General features: G+C 42.8%; 1 protein-coding gene across 1 annotated transcript in view; it reads left to right on the forward strand.

Annotated features, from left to right (window-relative positions):
- The window catches only part of NPAS3 (neuronal PAS domain protein 3), a 711,295-nt gene that overhangs the window by 645,824 nt on the left and 41,967 nt on the right, over nucleotides 1–23,504 (forward strand). Inside the window, exon 7 of the mRNA XM_008710429.2 lies at nucleotides 2,414–2,532. Within this exon, the coding sequence (XP_008708651.2) occupies nucleotides 2,414–2,532 (119 nt within the window). The remainder of the gene's footprint in view (nucleotides 1–2,413; nucleotides 2,533–23,504) is intronic.

The following is a 23,504-nucleotide window of genomic DNA, read 5'->3' on the forward strand; positions in this document are numbered from 1 at the left end:
GATGTCCTGCGTGTAATTGCCGCCGCCCCCGTATGTTTAGGCCGTCACGGCTGTAAGGCAGGGGTGCTGCGTGCAGCGCCTCGGCCGGGGCGCATCCGTGCTGCGTCTCGACCGTGCCCACCAAGCGCTGTACTCCGCCGTTCTCCGTCCTGCAAACGACGGTTTCTAAGGATGGAGTGAGGCGGTTCCTCCCTCCTGGGGTCACGGTACCCAGCACCCGGGCCCTAAAATACATCTCACTTCTGCGGGAAGTTTCATTTTTCCTCAGCGATTGCAAACACGATCTTGCTGAACAGAGCTGAATTTTTAAGGCCGAGTTTGTGGTGTGGATTCTGATGGCTTCCCGTTAGTTCAAGTCTCTGAGGACCAGTGCCAATAAATGTGAAAGGGACAACAGTAGATTGGCATACTTTTCCATTTCCACCAGGATGAAAAACTGCTATAAATGAAGTCTAACCTTAAATGTATAATCTGTCCTTGGGAAGGGGAGGGGGAAAAAAAAGGATATAGCATCTTCAAGCTCTCGGCATCCCTTACGAGAAAAAATTGGTTCTAAGGGTCTCTGATCTTGTGTTTTAGTAAAATAGAACTGCACGGCTGACTGACAGTTCTGATCTAAAGCATTTACGTTTAAGTTTTGATCTCTCTGCTTTTGATTAAAACTAATGAGCTCATTTAATTCAAAATGGGAATCTCTGATAAGAGAAATAAGGTTGATGTGATTGGATTAGAGGGGCAAATTAAACTCTTAGAGCAGAAGTTTGTGCTTATATAGTGTATTAAAAAGCTGTTGGCGTATTATGGCGTGTTAGATGATGAGAAAAATTTCATAGTAATTCATATTTAATCAGAAGAAATGAAAGTACTAAATATAACATGGCTCTGCTTTTCCCTCGAGTGATAAAAAGCTGTACATTTAAAATGACATCAGATCCATGCTCTCTAAAACAAAAAAAAAAAAAAAAGAAAGAAAGAAAGAAAGAAAAGAAAAGAAAATCGTAAGAGAGACACATAAGAAAGGGACACTTGCAGTGGCTCCCTCTCCCCAGAACCGAAGTGCCACCAACATAGGAAAATACAGTCCTATTTAGACAGGAGTGATACAAGAAAAGCCACAGACCACAAACAGTAAGGTTTCTCTATTATAGGAGCTCCTATTCTTTCATCTGAGCATCGAGTTTCATGTAAAAAAATAGGTATTTCTTTCCCTTAGAAAGAGATGGAATGTGTTTCTGAATTTAAAGTTCAAAAGCTTGTTTTTCCTATTTTTCTTTGTGTTTTCATAACTATTTTCACATATGCTTAATTCTTACAAGTCCCTTTGTGACACATATTTCTTTACCCCCACCCTGGAGAAAATCAGTGTTAGCGTAAGCCTTCTCAAAACAAATCCCATTCGTTGTTGGACATATTTTTTTTTTTCAATTTTAGACTCAAAAATTTTTTTAACTTTAAATTACTATTCTAGAAGAGTAAAATTAGACAGTTTTTATTAGGCTTAAAAATACCAAAATTAATTTCTTTTCAGGACAAAGCTCAAATTGATAAAATCCCTTAGCAGATAGATTGATGTTGCCTTGTGGCCTGGTTGCAGAAAGGTGTTTTTAGATCAACAAGACTGCAAACTATCATTTTAAGTTTCAGGAGTAAAGAAGTGTTCCACTTAGTCTAAAAGTGTATGAAGGGGAAGAGTAACAGTCTTACTTAAGAGAGGAGATGATTATTTGTTAATATCCGGTTCAGATGGGGGCGGAGGGCAAGACGCCATTAGAGACAGCAATGGACAGTTGATACTGTTGGTGGTTTTTATTCCTTTCTGTCTGTACCTTCCATTCTCAGCCCTCTATCATGGGTCAGTTGAGAAGACTTTATGCTTTCTTATTCCCCACAACGAAGGAGACCAACTCAGGAGCACAAGGGCCCCGGCTAGCATACAGTTACATGGTCCTTAGAACTGGCCAGTGGGCAAATGTTACAAGAACAGATTTGCAGGGAGGACAAAGAGCAAGTGATCCGTGCTCTCATCAGCAGCCTCTCAGCCTCATTCTTGGTTAATTCCTTAAATCTATGGTGTCCTCCTTTCTCATGACCATTCCATCCGTGTGCACCTGCCAAGATGCGGGTGTGCTGCTATTACTTACTTACTGTAGACCCTACTTGCGGAGCTGCTGGAAGTTAGAAGGCCTGAAAAGCTCCTGCTAGAAGCTGGAATGGAGTCACTTTGGATTCATTAATTTTTCTTTTTTATTTTCTGCAAAGTAAACATTTTCTAAATGAGGTAAATTGATTACCACGCTCTTAGCACCCATCAGTCATTTATTTTTAGTGAACTCAAGGATTGCACCTGAGCAGTAGCTGTGAGGGGCTGTGTAGACATCTAAATCATGTGTGTGTATATTTTTGTATTCTTCAGTGGAGTCAACCAGCCCCAGTCTGCTAACCACTGACAACACCCTTGAGCGTTCCTTTTTCATCCGAATGAAATCTACGCTGACCAAACGCGGCGTGCACATCAAATCATCCGGATATAAGGTGAGCTGGGCTCTGGGAGGGGACATATTTCGGTCTCAGGTCAATCCTAGGTCATTTGCATCGAGTTTCCCGGCTGCTTTGGGTCCATATAATTAACGCCTGTGACCTCGAGCAGCCCATCGGTTTCTTAGTTATTGTCCTGTCTCAAGGTACAGGCTTCATTACACGTCTCATTCTCACTTCAGATGTTGCTGAGGCACTAAATCCCTCAATAGAGTGTCTTTTCTTAAAACACTTGTTAATAATGCACCAAGGTCTTCAGCACTTGCTAGAAATTCCCTTTGATGGGGAAGGTGAACCAAATTCATATCAGTCCTTAAGATGAGCGTTCTAGAATGGCTACTTGTAAGAATTCTGCTTCTTCCTTCAAATTCCCCCTTTCTCTTTAGAAAGACTGTCCGTTTTACGAACCTCTTGGCCACCAAGGCTCATATACGCAAATAAAATCAGGTTGGGCGTCAGGAATCTTAGTTGAAATTACAATTACTGCACATTCAGTCATACCTCAGCATCCACAGAATACTCAACATACAGAGCACATGTCCCACAACAGCAAAGACCACGTCTGGCGTCATAATCTACATTATTATCATTTTAAGGGGAAGGATACAAAAGCCTCCTAATCTCGGGAAATTCCAACATTTTGGTTACTATAGCAACATAAATTAAGAGCTATGAAATTTATGAAATGCCTTTGGAAACCTGAATCTTATCAATTTTACAACACACTAACCAGTCTCTCAAACAATATTTACTCTATGCGGGAGGACACACAGCAACCGAATGTATGAGACATGTGGCCGGCGTGACGTTTTGCAGTTTTCGAGTTGAGAGCTTCTGATAGCTCAGTTCTTTAGGGTTACCGTAGCATTGTCAGGGATGGTTAAGAGTCATTATCATGGGGCTTAAAAACCATATATAAGTCATCAGAAACCAGGGGCCGCCTAAAAGTCAGTTCGGGTAGTTTCTTTGACATGAATTCTTCAGAGAGAAAAAGGAAGGGGGCAGGGAAGCAGGCCCTTCCATGCACGACCTTTAGCTGAGCTGTCCTACCGTCTGAAGGGCACATGTGGAGCATCCTTAACCCTTAACGGGGTTCGAAGCAAAGGAGAGGCACCAGGCAGCTCCACCGGCAGGAGCGTTCTCCTACAGAGGCCCATTACAAAGGGATATGGTGGAGGGAAAAATCCCGACTCTATCCTTAACTGTTCTGATTTTTCCTGCCTTAACTGAACCCAAGACATTTATGAGTTCCGAAGTGTGTAGCATGAGCAAGTTTGGGATTCTGTAAGCAAGCTGCAGGTAGAGCGGTCAGTGTCATTGTCACGGCAGCAAGACGCAGTGTTGGCCGTCCGGCTTTTAGGAGCCCTAGGGCTTCCTCTCACCTGTGTTCTGTCGGCACGCGCTCCTCACTTTTAGCGATTTCTTACTGGTTTGTGGGGGGCATGTCCCAGGAGGGAGGAAGGGTGGGAGAGGCGAAGTATAGTTTGACAAAGCAATATTTAGTATACTTCAGTGTCATTAATTTTTTGAACAAAAAGTTACTGCTTTCACGTGACCAGTGAGAGAGATCAAAAGCCCTGGACAATTTTGAATCTACAAAAAAAAGTAGGCTGTGCAAGTAGAGAAATAGTTTCTGTTTCAGTCTAGGCAAGGGACCCTGTAGCTCGCGTTCTTGCTGTGTTGCTGTTTGGTCATCTCGGGACAGCTGTTTTTCCTGCGTGGCCTGAAATTGTACAAGCTCATTACTTTTCTTTTTTCTTTAAAGATTTTATTTATTTATTTGAGAGACAGAGAGAGAGAGAGAGAGAGAGAGAATGAGTGGGGTGAGCGGCAGTGGGAGAGGGAGAAGCAGGCTCCCTGCTAAGCAAGGAGCCCGACACGGGGCTCAACCCCAGGACCCTGAGATCATGACCCAAGCCAAAGGCAGACGCTTAACCGGCTGAGCCACGGGCACCCCTCATTTCTTAAATATTAATAGATTATCCATTCGATGAATTTCTCTTGAGTTTCTCTGCAGCCTCTTCTAGATCCTGTAACCCAACATGAAACAATAAAAAGTCCCTGCTTTTGTGGTACTTAGATTCTAACAGCGGGAGACAGTCAATAACAATAAATAAGGTGATTTCAGACAGTGAAAAAGTCCAAACAACAGGGACTACCGTAGTAGACACATTATAGTGCGCTGGGGGTGGTGCGGCGTGCGTGCGTTAGCCCTCACAGCAGTCCCAGAAGAAACAAATCCTCCTTGTTTCCATTTTACAGGTGAAGAAACTAAGGCTAGGGGTTAATTAGCATACCCAACTTCACACATTGACGGGACACAGCTAAGGGTTTGAACTCTGGGCGTCTGGCCCCACAGCCTGTGCGCTGAACCACTAGGCGACGCTATTATGCTGAGAGTAAAGCAAGGTCCTGTGAGGGTGGCTGGTGGGGGCCACTTCAGATAGGAGAGTCACAGAAGGTCTCCCCGAGGAGGTGACATGTCACCCGTGAGTGATAAATGAGAACAGACCACCACAGAAACATGGAAGAACATGTTTGCAGAGCTCCTTGGGCTTAGGACTAAAGACACCTTGTAGGAAGGCACCTCGAGAAACAGAATATGAAAAAGTACAATGGTGAACATCCAGGATTGGAAAAGAGGAGTTATTGCAGCTTCCAGCAAATCCTAGAATGTTGAGGTGATCGTACTCCTCTGACGTACCCTGGCGGTATGTCTTTCTCAAGACATCAGGAAAGTCTCCATCCGGTAGCTCACCTCCCTCCCCAGGACTGCGAGAGTTGATTCATCCACTCTTCCCCCAACACGATGAGTCCTCCCGCAGATCCAGCGCTAGCCCTCCTCCTCCACCATGCCCTTGCCTCGTTAACTAAGCTCGTCAGCAAGTCAGTGGAAGAGCCGATGGGAGCCCATGACAAAGACAGAGCTGAATAACATCCCTACTTATCTGTGCATTCTCAGTAAATAAATCTAACAGCTTATAAAACATTCAAATAAAACCGGTAATCACCCCACCACCACACAATAAGCACAAATAAAAAGAAACAGCGATGATAATTTCACCACACTCCCAATATTCCTCCTAATTTATCACCATTGTTTGCTTCTTTCTTTTCCCGTAAAGCTCCAGGATGTTAAGCTATGCCCAGCGCAGGCCATGATACTTCTCTCCACTCTTCCTGTGACCTTGGCACATACGCTTTTCTGACTCTATCCATCGACTTATCTGCCACTCGTTAGTGTTGCTCTTATCACTGACAGTAATAATGGCCACCAAAGTAACACCTGCCGAACATTGACTCTGACACGTACTCTGCCCAACACTTCATACTTATGTGATCTAACCCGTACAATGTTTAAAAACTTCCTCTGTGCCGGGCATTCTTCAAGTTTTACATACCATCGTTATGCCCATTTTGCGGGTGGTGAAACTGAGCTTTAATGGGCTCCGTACTTTGCGCGTGTTCGCACAGCTGTTAAGTAGCTACTGAGGAGCCAGGACTGACCAGGCAGTTAGGCCCCGCAGTCCGCGCTCTCCACCCCCTACCTCACTGCTTCACAGATAGAGTCCAAAGAAGAATTCCCCACGAGCTGGACCTCAACGGATGGAAAGTTCATCTCAATTTTTTAAAAGAAAAACCTCTGGCCTGATTAAGACCTTCCCTGTGGCTCAGCATGTCCCACAACACTCCTTTATGGAGATTTGCAGAGATTTACCTTCCTTTCCAGGGATTTTTAACACCCACCCAGGTTCCCACGACCGAAAACTCTAGCCAAAGAAGTGCCACTCTGAAGCCGCAAATTCAAGTAGAGAGTGTGATGCAGGTTGCTGTTGCTTCCACGCCCGGGGCCTGGGGGAAGTTGCCCTCCTGCCAAGGAAGTTTCCCAGCCGTGAGCTGACATTCAGTTGTCTCTGTCCTCATTTGCTTTGAAATCCACGGTAGCTCGTTATCTGGACCAGCCACTTTCTGTGCCTCAGGGGCTCCTTCTTGTTTGGGTCCCATTGTTGGCCACATATCTTAGCGTAACACAGCTCTCCTTTAAATTGCATTGCATCAATATTCTGCCTTCTTGAGTAGGTCTATGTCTGGGGGAACTTACTAGGTATAGCACAGGGTGTAAAAGGAGATATGTAATCAGGGAAATTAGAGAAGTAAAGACTAATTGGGTCGCCTCCTTAGCTCCTGTCTTTGGAGGATAGTTTCTGTTAGCCTGGGACTGTCAGTTTTCTAATCTACTCTTAAATGCCCACCAGCGCCACTGTCATTTCTGGAGTTTTTATCCACACACATGATGGTGTCCTAACTCTGATGGCAGAGCAAAGCACCCTGGCTGGGAAACAGAGACAAAGAGAGAACATCTCTGTCATGTTTATAGAATGCTGAGAAGGTCTCTCAACTCACCGCCGAAGTGAAAACCCTCCCATGCCAAGGGGTCCTGCTGGGACATATGGGAACAGATTACTGAGGGAGCAAGGGGGCACTCCAGATTCTTCCCAACAAACAAACAAACAAAACAGCCCCCCATCTGGGATGATTTGGGTATGGATTTGCCTGTAGCTAAGTGTCCGACTAAATGATTTCTGTGACCAGCCCAGGCTCCTTATGATATAAAGAGTCAGAAAGCATAAGTAATAGAGAAAATAATTTGAGGTTCACTAGCTTATTAGGACTGCCGCCATACCTCAGCGCTAAGAATACCTGTGTCTAGACAGGAAGTAACGAAGGCAAAAAACGAGAGGGTGCTAATTAGCTAAACCAAATTCCCCTTCACCTTCTCTAAACACAGAGATGCCTTTTAAATTAGAACCTGTTCGTTTTTTTCCAATTCCTGGTTGTATGTGCTGTGTGGAAAAAGGCACTCCCCTGATTTGACTAGTAATTTGCTTTATTTGGGGTGTCATAAATCCTGTTAATGATTTGATTAAATCAGTGAGCCTCTCCCAAGGTAAATTCATTTTGCATCAGGAAGTTCTTGAATCCCTGAGGTGAATCCGGTGATCTCAGGTTACAAAACCTTATTTAATACGAGGACATCTTTGGTGTACTTATTAAAAAACCAGATGAGTACACCTTCCAGAATGTATTTCACCAAAATTACAATAGCCTCTTCCTTCCTCCTCGTTTCCACTTCCCATTTATTCATTTTGCGGTAATACATACTGAAGTCCTGTTGCTGAAAACATCGTTTCCTAGACTGCAAAAGTACAAAACCGAGATTTACATTTTGATCCCCTTATGCAGATGGAGATAATCTGAAAAAGTATTTCTCAGAAAACATTTTTTATAAAAATGATACCTGATATGAAAGAATGACATCTGTAGTGAAGAGTTGTTTTCAGTGGTAAATGGGCCTCCTTTTCCTCCTGTTCACTTAGGTGTACAAGTTGCATCGCTAGGATTTCCATGTCAAAATCACAGCCAGGTAAATTGTAAAGCTGAAGGCTTTTCATATGCAATGTAGTCTTAATTGAACATGTATACTGACTACTCTCCAGATGATAGCAGACTAGAAGGGAATTATTACTCACAAGTTCAATCATCTGGAATTTTAGCTCTTGGTTTGCTTTGCTGATAAAGTTTACGATAACTAAGATATTAACCTCTCGCTCTTGATCACCTGCCTGTTCGATGTGCTGCCAAAACTGGTTGAATCCACCTACCTCTATTTGCGATACTCTAGCGTAAAGCCTTTTTCTGGAGCTATTATGGGAAACTCCCAAAATTACCTCCCAGAAAATTCTGCTTCTCCATTCCATTCTGCGCCCTGCGCCCTGGAATGTCTTCCCAAAGCCTCAGTGATCTTTACTTTGGATCTGCTCCTACGTCATCACTAGTTCCTGTAGTTCCTGGTGTCAACATAATCAAGAATTTGGTCCTAGCTTACCTTTTCTACCACCGTCTCCATCATTCTTTCCTGGAGCTTTTATTACTGACGCCCTAGCAAAATCTGTCCAATCATCTTTCTTGAAATATATCTGCACATTCACACTGCTACGCTTTTGACCATGCTGTTTCCTTTTCCTAAAATGCCTTTCTGCCACACCTGCCCCTGGAAAATTCTTACACAACCAATACGGCACCACTCAAATACCGCTGCTTTTTTCATCTCCCTTGGTGCACCTATTCCCCGCTCGTCGGTGCTGGAATAGCATTAGATTTTATTAAAGCTCTCTGTGCCTTAGTTTTCTCACCTGTAAAATGAAGTTATAATAATATATAACCTGAAGAAGTTTCCTACAGCTCAAGTGAGATGTCACATGCTCAACGAAACGTCTTCTCTCCTTTGTATGAAGTACTATCATATAATTTCATATGAGACTCACAATAATTCTTTTAGGTAATTATCCCTATTTTCCCAACTTGAAGATAGGTTAAACTGAGGCACAGAAATATGAATTAACTTGTCTAAGGTAACGTAGGTGGTAAATAACAAAGCAGAGAAATATCCAGATCTTCTGATTTCAAGTGCCGCCTTCTTTCCAACATACCACGTTGGATAGCAGGTGATCTTATTCTGTCTTCCCTCAGCACAGAACACTGAGTGTAGTTGCCACTCAATACCTTAGGTGAATTAAATTGCATGTTCTCTTTTTCCTGTGATAGCAATGAAAATGCTGACAGTACCGAGCCACGTAACACACCACTAGAGACCCTGCTCCTTAACATCGGTGTCTTTTAGATGGGACCACTGGAATGCCTATGAACCCAATGACCGTTCTGTGATCTGTCTCAGATTCCTTTGTCTTGCCTGCCAGGATGTCGTTCATCTTTGCCAGTGCCTTACTGAAGTCCCGATGTACCACATCCCCAATGTTCCCTTGAACGTTGAGGATTCCTTTCAGAAAACAAAAAATTGAGCCGTTTTTAACATCACCATTCATCATGACTTTATACTGGCATTTGGCAATTTACTATTTTTTTCTAGTAAGTCCTCTTTAAAGCATATTTTTCTGGATATTAGCATTTTGAGGCTCTAACTTTCTGAAAAATTAGAATAATATTGCTGATAGCCTGCCTTCCAATACAACTCCATGATTTCTCAAAGATTGCTAAAAATAAATAAAGTGTTATTATAAGGAGGTCGCTTTGCCCAAGAGGGTAACTGTATGCAGTGAATTTTAGTTGTACCAGAAGGAGGGTAACTTAGACGTATGCCTAGCAATAATATGGGGGGGGCAATGTGGTAGTGGTCCTTCTCTGGAGATTTCTAAGAGCATACAGTAAACTTATCAATTAGGAGTCTCTCCTCCTCCTAGTCAGTTGTGGACAGACTAGGTGCCATCTGGACGTTTCCCCCAATCTGAGATTCAGAGATGTCCCAGATGTCCAGACATATCAGTACTTCTCCTGACGCCTTTGCTTCGGCTTTGTGTTGTCTTGAAATGATGACTACAGTATTCCAAACTGCACAAAATGTAACTGTCTTGTCAAATCAATAGATGAATTTTCAGAAAGACCAAAAATTCTGTCAACCCATTCAGGCTTTCTAAGACTGCGCATTTACTGCCTTTCAATCAACCCAGACACCCAGAATAAATTGAAGGAGAAAAAAATTTCCAGGGTAGAACTTACAGGCGGAGGTTATCCTGATGAAAAATGCAAATAGAGGAGAGAACCAATAAAATCAAATTTTTAAAATCCTATTATCTCTTTTTACTCCCTACTCACCTCTGCACAATTGTCCATTACAATGTGGTCTCCAGTGTCATTTTAAATACAACTGACATTGTTTCTGATCTTAAAGAATTTATTTCCCATTACCAAGGCATGACGGTGGTTCTAGCTTGGTATGTGTCATTTCTGCCGGGACTCATCAGCTAGCTCTTTTGCCAACTAGAGGCATAATCACCAGCCATTCTGCACAGCGTCTGTAACTTCTAAGTATATTGGTAACCGCAGCCCAAGTATGTTGCTAACTTACAGGTACTTCATTTTTCATCATACGGATTTTAGAAGGAAGGCAGAAGTACGAGCATCCCATCTTTGACTAATGCGAGATCTTTTCAGGCTGGCTTTCTGAGGCTTTGGTAGCTACGAATAATGAAAGGGATGACCACTTTCAAAATGAAATCTTTGATGCAAAAATGAACAACTTTCTGTTTATAATGCNNAAGTTCTCATCACTGGCCCTATAAATATATTCTCAATCTGATCATTTTTTTTAAATATAATCTTACTATTATGAGACTTCAGCCAACAGAAAAGTTTTAAAAGGAGGGGTGCCTGGGTGGCACAGTCGTTAGGCGTCTGCCTTCGGCTCAGGGCGTGATCCCGGCGTTATGGGATCGAGCCCCACATCAGGCTCCTCCGCTAGGAGCCTGCTTCTTCCTCTCCCACTCCCCCTACTTGTGTTCCCTCTCTCGCTGGCTGTCTCTATCTCTGTCAAATGAATAAATTAAAAAAAAAAAAAAGTTTTAAAAGGAAAAAAAATACAGTCTGAAGAACTAGGAAGTCAGTGCAAACACAGTTGATCGCTTTTTGGACCCAGCACTCATGTGAGAAACATCCTAACAGCAGTAGTCAGGGCCCTCAGTTGCTGTTTCCCTAAAGTCACCTCTTCCTCCGGTGGTCCGAAGTACCAGCAGTTGCTTCACTCTGTCTAGATTTCAAGGGCTTCCAGATCCTTACTGTTTGACGATCATTGCTTGAAAACTGCCCTACCGGACGGTGAGGGAGCACAGAGGCTGTGATGCCAGACAGTCGGGGGTTTGGACTTAGTCCTCTCATTTCTGATTCTTTAAGGAAATTGTTTAACTTTTTTAAGCGTCTGTTTCCTCTCTTGTAAAGTCTCCGTAGAACCTCCTTCGTGAGGGTCCTGTACAATAAAGTGAGATGCTACAAACTACTACCGTAATGCCGGACCCACAGGAAGCATGCAGTCCATGTCCATAGGTGAGGTTTAACGTTTATGGAACATGTACTGTGAGTCGATCGAGACAGTCCAAAATCTTAACTTCTACACCCCTGCACGTGCGCCTGTAACTGTCGAAAATCGTAAGTCATCAATATTTCAGATTATCTTCTGGAAGTTACATGAGCTCTGGAATAATAAATGATTTCTTCTGAATATAGAAAATGCATTTATTTCTGGGAAATTTCTCCTTGCTTAAGTGTCCTGAATATTGACTTGATTTTAAGAGACAAAATATGACTGAAATACGTCATCTGTCCCTTTAACAAAAGAAGCACATACCTCATGGTTTTCCTTGGAGTTGATTTAGCCTCATGGCAAGACTAATATAGCCCCTTAATGCAAGAAGTGGAGTAGGGGCAGGGCCAATTTGATGTTGTTGATCTCTGGGGGAAATGGAGCTTCTAGGCTCCTGTAGTCCATAAGACTCTGTGGTTTGGTTGAAGTATCTACATACACATAAACTGAGCCCTTTGGGGAAGGCAAACTACCACTGTGGCTTGAACCCAACCCGCATCTCAGAACTACTATACAACATTCTAGAAGGAATTGTGTTGACTCATTCCAAATAAGAGAAAAGAGCCAGGATTCTGGAGTTTCTGTCTTCTCATGTCATAACTTCCTGGGGGACAGGAACTAGTCACATCTTTCCTATCGTTCTATGAATGCCCTCCACCATCAGACTAAAGGAATGTCCCCTTGCAAAGTACTGTGAGTTATAAGGCTCTTACTTAAAACAAACGAATCGTCTGTATTAGCATTTCTCAACCCTCTGCTTCTGTGGATGTGGGTGTGGGCGTGTGTTCTGAACTACCAGTGGGCAATGGATATCTCGAAGTTACCATATTGGAAGCATCACTTTCAGCTCATCGCTGGTAATGGTTTACAGAACCAATCCATATAAGCTGTTGCTGGACTGATAGCAGTATTTATACCTCCATTTCAACAGGGCTTTTGTACCTTATTTTTATTCTCCCTGGAGTATAGATTGTCCTCAGATATTCCCCTGGGTCACGCCTGCTTTCATTCAGATTTCTGCCCCGGGGTTGCTTGCCTCACCACCTCATCGAACATAGCTCGAGCGCCCCTTCTGTACCTATCATCTGCTTTATCCTTATTGTTCTGCGTAGCACTTAACACAACCTGACACTAGGTCATAAATTTATCTGTATATAATTTGTCTCCCCATCATGGTGTAAACTTAAGCTCCCACAAGAGTTTCGGTGACATAATAGAAATTCAATAAACATTTGTTTAAAGAGGAATGAACTTATAAATATTGGTCATCATTTGTATGAAGGCTAGAATATAGTCCTTCCTTGGGCCAGTGTGCTAGTTCCTTTAAAGGGGATTTAGAGGTGAGAATGTGCAATCACTGGAATCATATCACTTTTTGAGTTTCCAAGCCCTATTGCCAGGAAGACAAGCTGAAGGTTTCTTCCTTTTCCTTTTAAAAAAGGCTGTACTCATGGTTGACATATGCTATGACATCTTTTTCTTGCTATCATATTCAGTTTTTGAAAAATCAACATGTATTTAACTTGTACCCCACTTGTACCCAATTCTAGTGGCTAGAACTCTGGAAGCACAATCAAGAGTCACTTGATTATTACTTGGTGGTTCTGAATATATTTAACAGTCCTCAACAGCCCCTTGTCAAATGTCCTTCAAACTCATGACTCCTTGTAGAAGTCATGAAAACAGAGTGGCTTACTAGGGGCACACCTGGTGAGGGGAGTCAGAAAATTTCTTCCCACGCCAGCACATTGCTGTTTGCTTGCTATGCAACATTGGACAAACAGACTGATTGTTCTGGGCTCCTGTGTCCTTGCTGGAAACAAAGGAAACAATCGGATTTGCCTCCAGTGTTCTTCAGTCATGTGCTGGTTGAGATTGCGCCCCCTTTAGCTCTATTCTCTGCATTAGGGTGAAAGCTCCTCGGGACTCTCGGGGTGGAATGGAATAGAGAAGTCTGCCTAATCTGGAGCAACTTCACTCCTGGGAAGAGAGAGGTTAAAGGTGCCAGGAAGTTCTCGCAAAGGCCACCCAGAGTTACCAAGAGCTGCTCTATTGCCTCATAGGCAGTGCTGGTTTGAGAACCTGAAATAATTCTGGGAAACATTTAACCAAATCCTTGTCACAAGGGAGAAGAGGTCTGGGGAAGTTGCTGTAATTCTTAGAGGAACTTTTGTACTTTGTCCTACGTAGAGACTATAAATAGACAACACTGAGCAATCCAGCGAGATCCCAAGATGAGCACAAGAATAAACTGGTGCTTTGAGAGGAACTCTCTTGCCTTATTCCATGAGCAGTGACAGGTTGTTTTTCCTTACTCACCCTAACGCAGTATGTATTCACCCCTCTTTTTATGCCAAATAGAACACATTTTATGTTCTTATTAAATTCATCTGTCTTCCCCTTTAATTTTTTTTTTTTTTTTTGCAGTTGGCTTATTGATGAACATTCTGTCAGTGTGGTCTGAAATGGTTGTAGGTTTCCAGGTGCAGGGAACTGCAACTTTTAACCTACCTGAAATAGCCCTGCAAACAGTTGAGTCCTAGGTCAATGTTCTTTAAAGCTGAATGGAATTAACAATATTATAATTGTCAAAGCCCTCGAAGGAAGGTATCATGGAAGTGGAAAGCATTCTTATTTTTGAACTGACGTTTTGTTATAAACTATCTTCTCTATGAAACGGTATCTTCCCCCCCCCCGCCGCCTTTCTTTCCACTGGAAAGATCTGGAGAATGATACAATTGACTGAGGACCCAAGTAGCCAGATGCCAAGCACCTTGGGGCAGCAGAGGAAGTGGATTTGATCTATAAGACACAAAAGTGGCTGTGCCCATACCTCCGTGTTCTCAAGCAGAGAGCCCTTAGGTCAGCCACAATGGAGGAAAACCCAGAAGTCGACATGGACTGACAGTCATGTCAGTAGGTGGAAAGGGAGTATAGCCTAGGACCACTAGACCACACTGCCCCTCTCTCAGAGAGGGCTGACAGAAGCCTAAGGCTTGAGAGGCCCCTCGTCCGGGTCTCCTTTCCACACAGGTCTCCCCTTGGGCAGGCATCAGTGGAAGTGTACCACAACAGCTCATGAGACATTGGGGCCCTCCAAAGCAGCTTTTCCCTCCTGCATACATAAATCCTACCTCGTAATCATGCCATCCAGTCCTGAAAACGTTAAAAGGATGGTGCTCTCTGAGTGGAAATTCATAGGCACCTGCTCTTGATTTACTTCCTGCTTAGAATAATTTTTACGCAGCTGCAGGATCATGGGGTAACTGTGCTCACAGTACCCAACAGCGAGGCTCAGACAAGAAGGGGTAAGTCGGGTGTTCGGGTTATAGTGACTCTGGCTATTCCTCTTTTTTTACAGCATCATTAGTACTCTGTCATTCTAATAACAATAATTCCCTTTTGACATCATGGAGGTAAGAAGAAATCATCACTGACATCAAAAATGAGGTGATATTTCAGCAGTATTATTTCACTGAAGATAAAATGGAAAGCTTTATTACTCCCCATGCCTTTAAAGAAAGCTGAACAAGGCATATGCTGACCCTAGAGCTTATCTACTTCAGTTCCTTCCAGACTGATATGAAATAACTAATTTTAATTGTTCCAACTAGAGCTCCAGAATGTGGTTTTCCCCCAAAGCTTTATATCCACATCATGGAAACTTCTTCAAAAATAAGCTTTATCCGATCATAATACACCGGGAAATCAAAAGCAAAGTCCATTGTAACCAAAAATGATCTCTAGCTTTCATTCTTTAGCCTCACCTTTTGTTCGAAGTATTTAGGGACTGATTTCACTCAATCCTGCGATCAATACTGATTGTGTGCCTGTTGTGCAAAGACACACTGTGCTGGGTACTGGGGAGACAAAGATGGATAAAATAGAGGCCTTGGTCCACAGGACAGAGTCTAAACTGAGGCAGACACACAAAGAAATGTGTGCTATGGTAGAGATGTGTTCCAAGGGCAATGGAGTGAAGTAAATAATTCCGTCTGGTGGAACAGGAGAGCTTCTCCAAGACAGCATCATTTTACCAGCTTTTAAAGGGTAGACGTGCCCTACAGAGACATTAGAGAACAGAACTCAATGCAGAGGGAACAGTCTTAGCAAAGAGATGAAGGCATCAAGTGCATTGAACAGAAAGAAATCTGGTCCTTAAGGGAATCAGAGAGTGACGGCCTCGAATCTCACTCGGCCAGTGTAGACAGGAGCGGGACGAGGCTACACTCAGTGCATCATGAACGGGCTAATCAGCGTTCAGGGTAACAGGATGAAGATTAAGATTGTTTCATTCTAACAAAACTTCTTGCATTCATTGTAAGAAAAGAACCCCTATTTTCTACCAAGGAGACCAAGAAGGTGGTTCTCAACCTATTAGAGTAAGAGAATAAGTACATGGGATTGAAGTAAGTCATTGGATCATTCCTCTTGGAATTTTCTCAATTTATTTTTCCTTCCTCCTTTCCGCCCTATATAAGAGCAGGGATTTTTTTTTCCCCCCGAATCTTAGATGCTGGTATAAATAGACATTCTGAAAGGAGGAATATGATTTTCCTAGAACCAGTAACTCAAGGAAAAAAACTGAAATCTTTATGCAATGAAATCTTAGATTGCAAAATGAATCAGAAATAGGAAGCATCACCCAGACCTCAGTCACCCGAGTACTTGGTCTCTACACTATTAGGTCTCTGAATTCTTGGAAATGTCTGGGTATTTGGCACAGTATAAGCAAAGCCTACATTTCAGGCAGCCTTCGGTTTCCCTTAAAAATAACATTTCGTAAAACCCCTGGCTTTAAGAATGATGAATTTTTTTCTCATTAAAAAAAAAATTACTCCTACTTCAACTCACTTACTTCTAATTCTGGTTGGCCATTCAGCATTTCTACTAATTGTAGTAACCTCTATAAACGGCGTTATCTGAACACCTGATCCCTCTGTTCCAGCAAAGCCTGTGCGTGCCAGACCAGTTGCAGTTCGTCTACAATTAAACAACTGTCCTCAGACGAGCAGTAACTGAGGACAGAAAAATCTGAACGTTATAACCATGCAAATGGTCAATATTTTCAGTGATATTTTAGAAGTCACACAGAGTATGTAGCTACCAGGTTTGCAATAGGAGCAAATTTTCACCCTTTCTCTCTCCTTCGCCTAAGAAAATAAAATTTGTATTCCTGGATTGAATGCTCAATTATTTTCTTTAAAAACAAACTTTAAAGAAATAAAAGGCATTTCTCTATTTTTGCAGTGCCTGCAGAGGCTTTATCTTTCTATCAAAGATAATACGAAACTTTGGTGTTTTGGGTTGCAGGTCATTAACGGACTTGCTTTTTATCTGCTAGATTTTATTTAGTTTTCTTTCTCAAACATCTTTTTTTTTTTCCTCCAAGTAATCAATGCTCTTGATTGCTCTCAAATGCCTCTGCTTGTATCACCACAAAGCTAGGGTAGCCCCGTGGAGTACACTCCCAAACCATGCAAGAGCCAGTTAAGAGCAGGTCTTTTTGTTTAAGTCAGCTCTCAGGATAGAAGGGGAAATCACATCCCCCGTTGGCTCTTGACTTTTTCATTACCAAATGCAGAGGCTAGAAAAGAGAACCGGACAAAAACGGGCTTGAGTGTATGTTCGGTTGCTTTGCATGGACTAAAGCAACACAGAGCTCATGCACAATAAACAAACATGCATTATGGGTTGTTTTCAGTCACTTTATAGACACATGCATTCATAAATTTTGATACGGTTGTAAGAAGCCGACTTTGATGGGACCAAACTCACAGACGAGCTTTCGATCGCTGGAGCAACCACAGACTAACTTTATGTTGACAATTTATCAGCTCTTCTCCGTCAAGGAAAATTGTTTTTTAGTGCTTGCCTATTAGCAATCACATGCATAATATGAAATTGAGTTTTGGGGAGGACGGCCTGCCATCTGTCTTTCTGATTTTTTTTTTTCAGCATTTCATGCTCAAGTTCAACTCTCTGTGTATCAGAATGCTGTAAAACAGGATTCACCCATAATATGGGCACTTAGCAAGAAAAATGGGCCAGATACCAATGTTATCTTATAACTTGCAGACTTTTAAAAAGGAAAATCATTGATACCCCAATCTGTGCATTATCTTTCGAGTGTACTTCAAATTCTGTCTGCCTCTCAAAGCCAACTTGGGTATGGCTGGTTCTTCATAGAGAACAGTTCATTAGAGTGCTTTGAAAAGTGTTAAGGCGCTTTTATAAAAATAAAAATTCAAAGAGAAAGTGGAACATAATGTGAGGTTAAGAAAATGGAGCTATGAAGGATTGGTGGGAAGAATGAAAAAGATGTATTTAGTTTCCCTTCCAAGTTCCAATATGCTAAGATTTTTATCAATAATATTGTTTTTCTGCAACAATACCTGCCTCAGGGAACATCTGCTCTGTAGCTGTCAGGATTATACTTCTCAAAATATGCTTAAGATGATTCTGTTAAATTGATAAAAAATAGGACACTCTGCAATGTAGAAGGATTGCTCAAAAGAACATTCCCAAGCCTTTCATGTGTAACTGCATTTGTGTGGCAGGGCATTTACTCTGCTATAAATTCCATCACTGATTTTGGCCAGTTCAGATTGATTCTGCAGTAACTGTAAGTAATGAACCTTCTAGAGCCAAAGGGGGGAGGAAAGGAGGAGGAAGAGAGGTAGCCAATACACATGTGGCTGTGGAAATACAAATCGTAGGGTTCATTTAGGCACAGCTTTTATCAGATCATGCAGCCAATACCCTACAAAGCAGGAAAATATATATCCAGAAAAATCTACAGGTTCCTTGACCTGACTCCAGGAGTTACGACAGGCAGACAGAGGAGAACAATTCTTAGGGAAAGGAAGCAGTTTATCTTTCCCTGAACGTCTACTTCCCAAACTTGTTCCTTCTCCTCTTTTTCACTTTTTTTCCATCTAAAGCTTAAGCATCTGTCCATCCTACAAGAGCAACAAAATATGGAGCTCTTTTCTTAGGGAAAAGTTAGCCATCCCTGAAGGCTGGCCTCCCTCAGCTCCCAGTACCTCGGACTGGATGGACCCTTAACCCAGAAGAAGTTCCCAGGGGATTAGGGTGTGACTCTCGTCAGTTCAGACTTTCGTAAAGAGGAAACTCGGTTATCCTGCAGTTGGTCACTGAGACTAGTACAAAACTAAGGTAAGCAATGAGATGAACAGAAGAAACACCACTTGGGGTGCCCCATGACTGCCACCCCCCATCCCCCCCCGGCCCCATGCCCGCTTCCCCCAACCCCCCCCCCGTGGTGGTGACTAAAGAAAGGTGTCAATGAATGAAGCCAAGGCCACAGTAATCCGCATTGCAGTAAAGTAGTACCATCTAACACTACAGCGGGGAAGGGAGTTCTGATATTCTTTCATCCTGAGCACTAGAGAAATGGGAGATGGAACAGAGTACGATTTGGGACCATGGATGTCAGCCGAGCTAGAGCAGAGTAAAGTAGAGAGACTTTGGGAGGGAAGGAGGAGAGGAACACGCAAAAGGATGATGTGAAAGACACATTTCACCAATTAGGCAGGCCAAGGAAATCCTCAGTTCATTCTTACCCAGCTCCCTTCTCCTCTCTGACCTCATTATCATGGAACGCTTAGGAGCAGGGTCAGGCCAGAATGTTGGATCCGTGGTGATAGCATTATGGGCACCACGGACATAGCTTCAATGGAATGTAGGCAGGCAATATTTTGTTCCAGTCCTGGGATTTGTGTCCCCATCCCAGTGAATTTTCAAAACTACAGAGGCATGAACACATAATTCATCTCCAAGAATGCCAAAGCATTCTCGCTATTCATTCATCCCAAGAACAAATACCACAGATTTTTCTGAGATATTCTTTTCCCTTTCCCTCTTGAGAATCATAGAACCGTAGAGCTAAGAAGTTCATAGATGTGGTATTTGAATATTCTGAGGTAGAGCTGACAGAATGGACCATCTGGGACCTCTTATGTACATTTCTCACGGGGCTATTTGTTTGGGGTAATTATTAACGGCCACAAGACATCTTCTGTCAGAAACCACTGATACAACAGGGCAAGTCTTTAGATATGGGCACCCAGAGTTAGCCAAATGGGGGAGCCCAGAGCTATTGTGGGAGTGGGTACTGGACAGCACAAGTCGGGTAGGAGGTCCAGAACGGACATTTCCAGCTCCAGAGAAACCTGACAAAAGCTTCTTCCTGTATGCATCACTTGTTACCATTAACATTACTGGAACTCACCATCGGTCACCCCTCCTAGCATCTTCCTGGCCTATCTGGGCACAGAGTAAAGACGACAACAAATGGTTTCATAAGGAAGAGATGCAATATCCTGTTTTGAATCCTTTTTTTTAGAAATGATTAGGGATAATCATGAGTTTTAGAAAATTGTGAATTGTTTTAGCTCCATTCGAAGGGAAGGACTTGCCTCCGAGCTGTGCCTGATGATTCTACAGTATGCCACAACACCTGTGCGACTTCTAATTTGGTTCAGTCTGTTATTTCCTGTGGTCATGTTGGAATTTGAACATACCATTTAGAAAATCAGAAACATTAAGAAGACTGAAACACCAGTGAACTTCCAGAGCTGTGTGGACTGTCTTCTACAGGTCAGAGAGGAGATGTAAAAATGGGACTGTAGAGAGAAGCATGGTTATATGTCTTTCCAAAATAACTAGACAATTCATTAGGCATATTTATGACCAATTAAGACTGCCATAGGGTCAATGTGTTGAGTTGTATAAGAATTAAGCATTAATTAAAGAACACAACATTTGTACAGAAGCTGATTCCCACACATCATTGGAATCTAAACTCTCTCCAGCTATCAACTATGTGGTATTAACTGTTGTAGCCCAACAGAGCTACCAAAGAGAAATTGTTAAAAATTATCTGTAAACTATTAAAAGCTGGAAGTCATTATCGATACAGATATAAGTGGTTTTTGTATATATAATGACTAATATAAAAAAATCACATTAATGACACTTTTGGTAACGTGGTAGAATGTACAGAGTCCTGGCCTTAGAATCAACAGATGGAGGTTTAGCCCCAATTTCGCCATTTGGTTTTTTGCCATCTGACCTTAGGGAACTCATTTGGCCTCCCTGAGTCTGTTGAAAGGAAGTAAAAGTGCCTCTTCCGAAATATCATAGTTATTATGAGGTTAATGTAAGAGAATATGAGTGAAAATGTTCTCTAAGGTCTAAGTCTGTTAACACCCAAGATTATCTTATTGGATTACAACTGTAAAATCTGGGACTTTAACATTTCAGAAGATACTGGCTTAGCTTATGTTTATCACTAGGCATTGATCTTTTCCCCATTTGATTTCTGTTCTTGGTATATATGTTTTTGTAGAGGGAATCATTTTTAACAAGCCTTCAGATTACCTATTTTATTTCTGAAGAGGGCAAAGGGCAGAAAGTATGTTCATAAAATAAGAGGAGGAAGGTTGCTAGAAGTTACCACCATGGCTCCATCCCCACAGTGAAGTCTGTGGGTTGCTCAGAGGAAAGGCTTATGGAGTGGCCATGAATCCATGGCGATGGGCATGAGGAACCTCTTAGGGCGCCTTGCCACTGTGGCTCACTTTGGTTAATGTTAAGTCTAGGGTTCATATTAGCCAAATGTGAATTTGTTATTATACTGTTTATTGATTGAAACCTTATATAACCCTGTTCGCATTGAAATAAAGGAATCAGTTACCAGACTCAGTAATTAGTAACATAGAGATTTTAAGTTCCTTAAGGTAGAAATGGTGTGTTTTCTTCAGGGCCATGATAAGCCAAACTCAATGGACATTCTCTATAGTTCCAACAAGGTGGCATCTTGAAGTATCTGCTGTGTTCAGGCAGGAACTCACCCCCAGGAAGAAGCTGATCATTACCTGTGTTCTAAAGGCAATTTCATATGGAAACCTTTTTGAAGCAGAAGGGAGAAGGGTGTTAGACTGCTCAGGTGGATCGAAACAGGAAATAAGAGTGGCGGAGATGGAGTGCGGTCTGTGAAAAAAGAACACTACCTTGGGGGAACACCACAACTACGTTTGACTGTACAATGCCAAACACACACGTCATCTCCCTTGGCCTCCAGTTCCTTAGTTATAAAATGGATAGACTACTCTGTGCCCAATCTACCTTAGAGGCTGTTTTAAGAATCAAAAGGAAGAAAGTTCAGGACTTTGTAAGCTCTCATGCAGCAGGATGAATGGAGAGTGTTTAAGCGGTCAGTCTTCAGTTGAGTACCTCCCAGAGTCCGCGCCCTGTGTGGTATTCTGAGAAAGAAAAGACATTCTGTGCCTCGAAGGAGAAAGAGAAGCAGAGGCAGAGACAAGAGAGAATAAACCCAAGTAGTTCATACCTAGTGCTGTTTGGGTGTAGAGACAATAGTGGGGATTCAGAGGGAAGAGGACAGCTTTAGGCTCAAACGGCCAAAGAAGAGGAGAAGAGATTTGGCATAGATCCTGAAGAATGGATATTATTTTCACTGATGGGGGGAGACAGGGAAGGAATTCCTGGCCTAAGAGGTAGTGTGAGCAAAGGTACTGAGCAGGTAAATGCAAGACAGATTCAGGAGATGGTGTGAAAAGCATTTGGAGTGTAGGGAGGGCAGTTATGGAAGATCGGTTTGTGAAGGTTGGGACTCAGTTGTCACAAGACTTCCCTGAAAGCTAAGTGGTCTGAAATTTATTACAGAATCAAGCAAGTTTCTTGAATAGTAACAATAATAATAATAATTTATATTGACAAGGCACTGTATATTTTCAAAGTATTTTTTTTTAAGATTTTATTTATTTATTCGACAGAGATAGAGACAGCCAGCGAGAGAGGGAACACAAGCAGGGGGAGTGGGAGAGGAAGAAGCAGGCTCCTAGCGGAGGAGCCTGATGTGGGGCTTGATCCCATAACGCCAGGATCACGCCCTGAGCCAAAGGCAGACGCTTAACCGTTGTGCCACCCAGGCGCCCCTCAAAGTATTTTTAAAAGCACTGCCCCATTTGGTTCTTTCAGCAGTTCTCTAAGATGGGGATGCCAAGGATGAGCATGCCCATTTGACACGCGGGCAATGGAGCCTCAGAGACATCATGTGGTTGCTTCAAATTACAGAGCACGTAAATGAGGGGTGGGAGTCAGTGTAAAGACACTGTAGAAAGAGGAATCTGGCAGCAAAATGCAGGATCAACTAGAGTGGGGAGAAAATAAGAGAGACCAGTTAGGCAGCTGCCCACCCATTGTCCCAGATGTGGGATCTCAGTAGTCTGTATCGGCGTAGCTGCTGTCACATCGGTCGGGGGAGAGAGGGTAAAGGAAGAAGTCCCAAGCCTGATGATCGGCTCTAGGCACTAGAGGCAGAAGATCAAAGACGAGCCCAAGAGAGGTGATGCACTCACTAACTCTGACTTTAACCTCTGAGGACGTGGAAGCGTTCCTAAAAATAAAGAGAGGTCCAAGGTTCAAGCCTGAGTACCTAGCTGAACACCAGCCTTCCCCACACCGGTTCTGTATCCTCACCTGGACAGGGTGCTGGCCATTCCTTTGCTTGACCTTCCTATGTAGCCCTGATCACAGCCTCCTTAGGACCAGACAGGTGCACTGTGAGCTCCTTAGTAATTGTAACGGCCCCAGTGCCTGCACAGAGCAGTGCCTGGTCATAGTCAAAGGCTTATCTATTTAATGAATAAATGAATGAGTGAATGAATGAATGCCCTCACAGTTTTCTTCTGAAATCTCAGGTCAGGTCCTATACTCTTTTCCCTGAAAGTCTTCAGTTGTTCGCATATGTCTATAAAATAAAGTCCTAATCCCTTTGTATGGCATTCACAGCGTCCCGCCATCTAGCCCGCTTTACCTACGCCAGCATTTCCCACCCACCCCGGGGTCTCGCGGTACTCCTCTCCGCTCCCAAACACAAGCAGCAGTTTTGCCTCTCTGTCCTTTTGTTGATAAGAGGTCTTCGATCTAAATGCCAGTCAAATCCTACTGCTCTGTAGGAATTCCGCTCAAATGCCACCTCCTCAGGAGC

Source organism: Ursus maritimus, unplaced genomic scaffold, assembly GCF_017311325.1.
Source record: "Ursus maritimus isolate PB19 unplaced genomic scaffold, ASM1731132v1 scaffold_36, whole genome shotgun sequence".
NCBI lineage: Eukaryota > Metazoa > Chordata > Mammalia > Carnivora > Ursidae > Ursus > Ursus maritimus.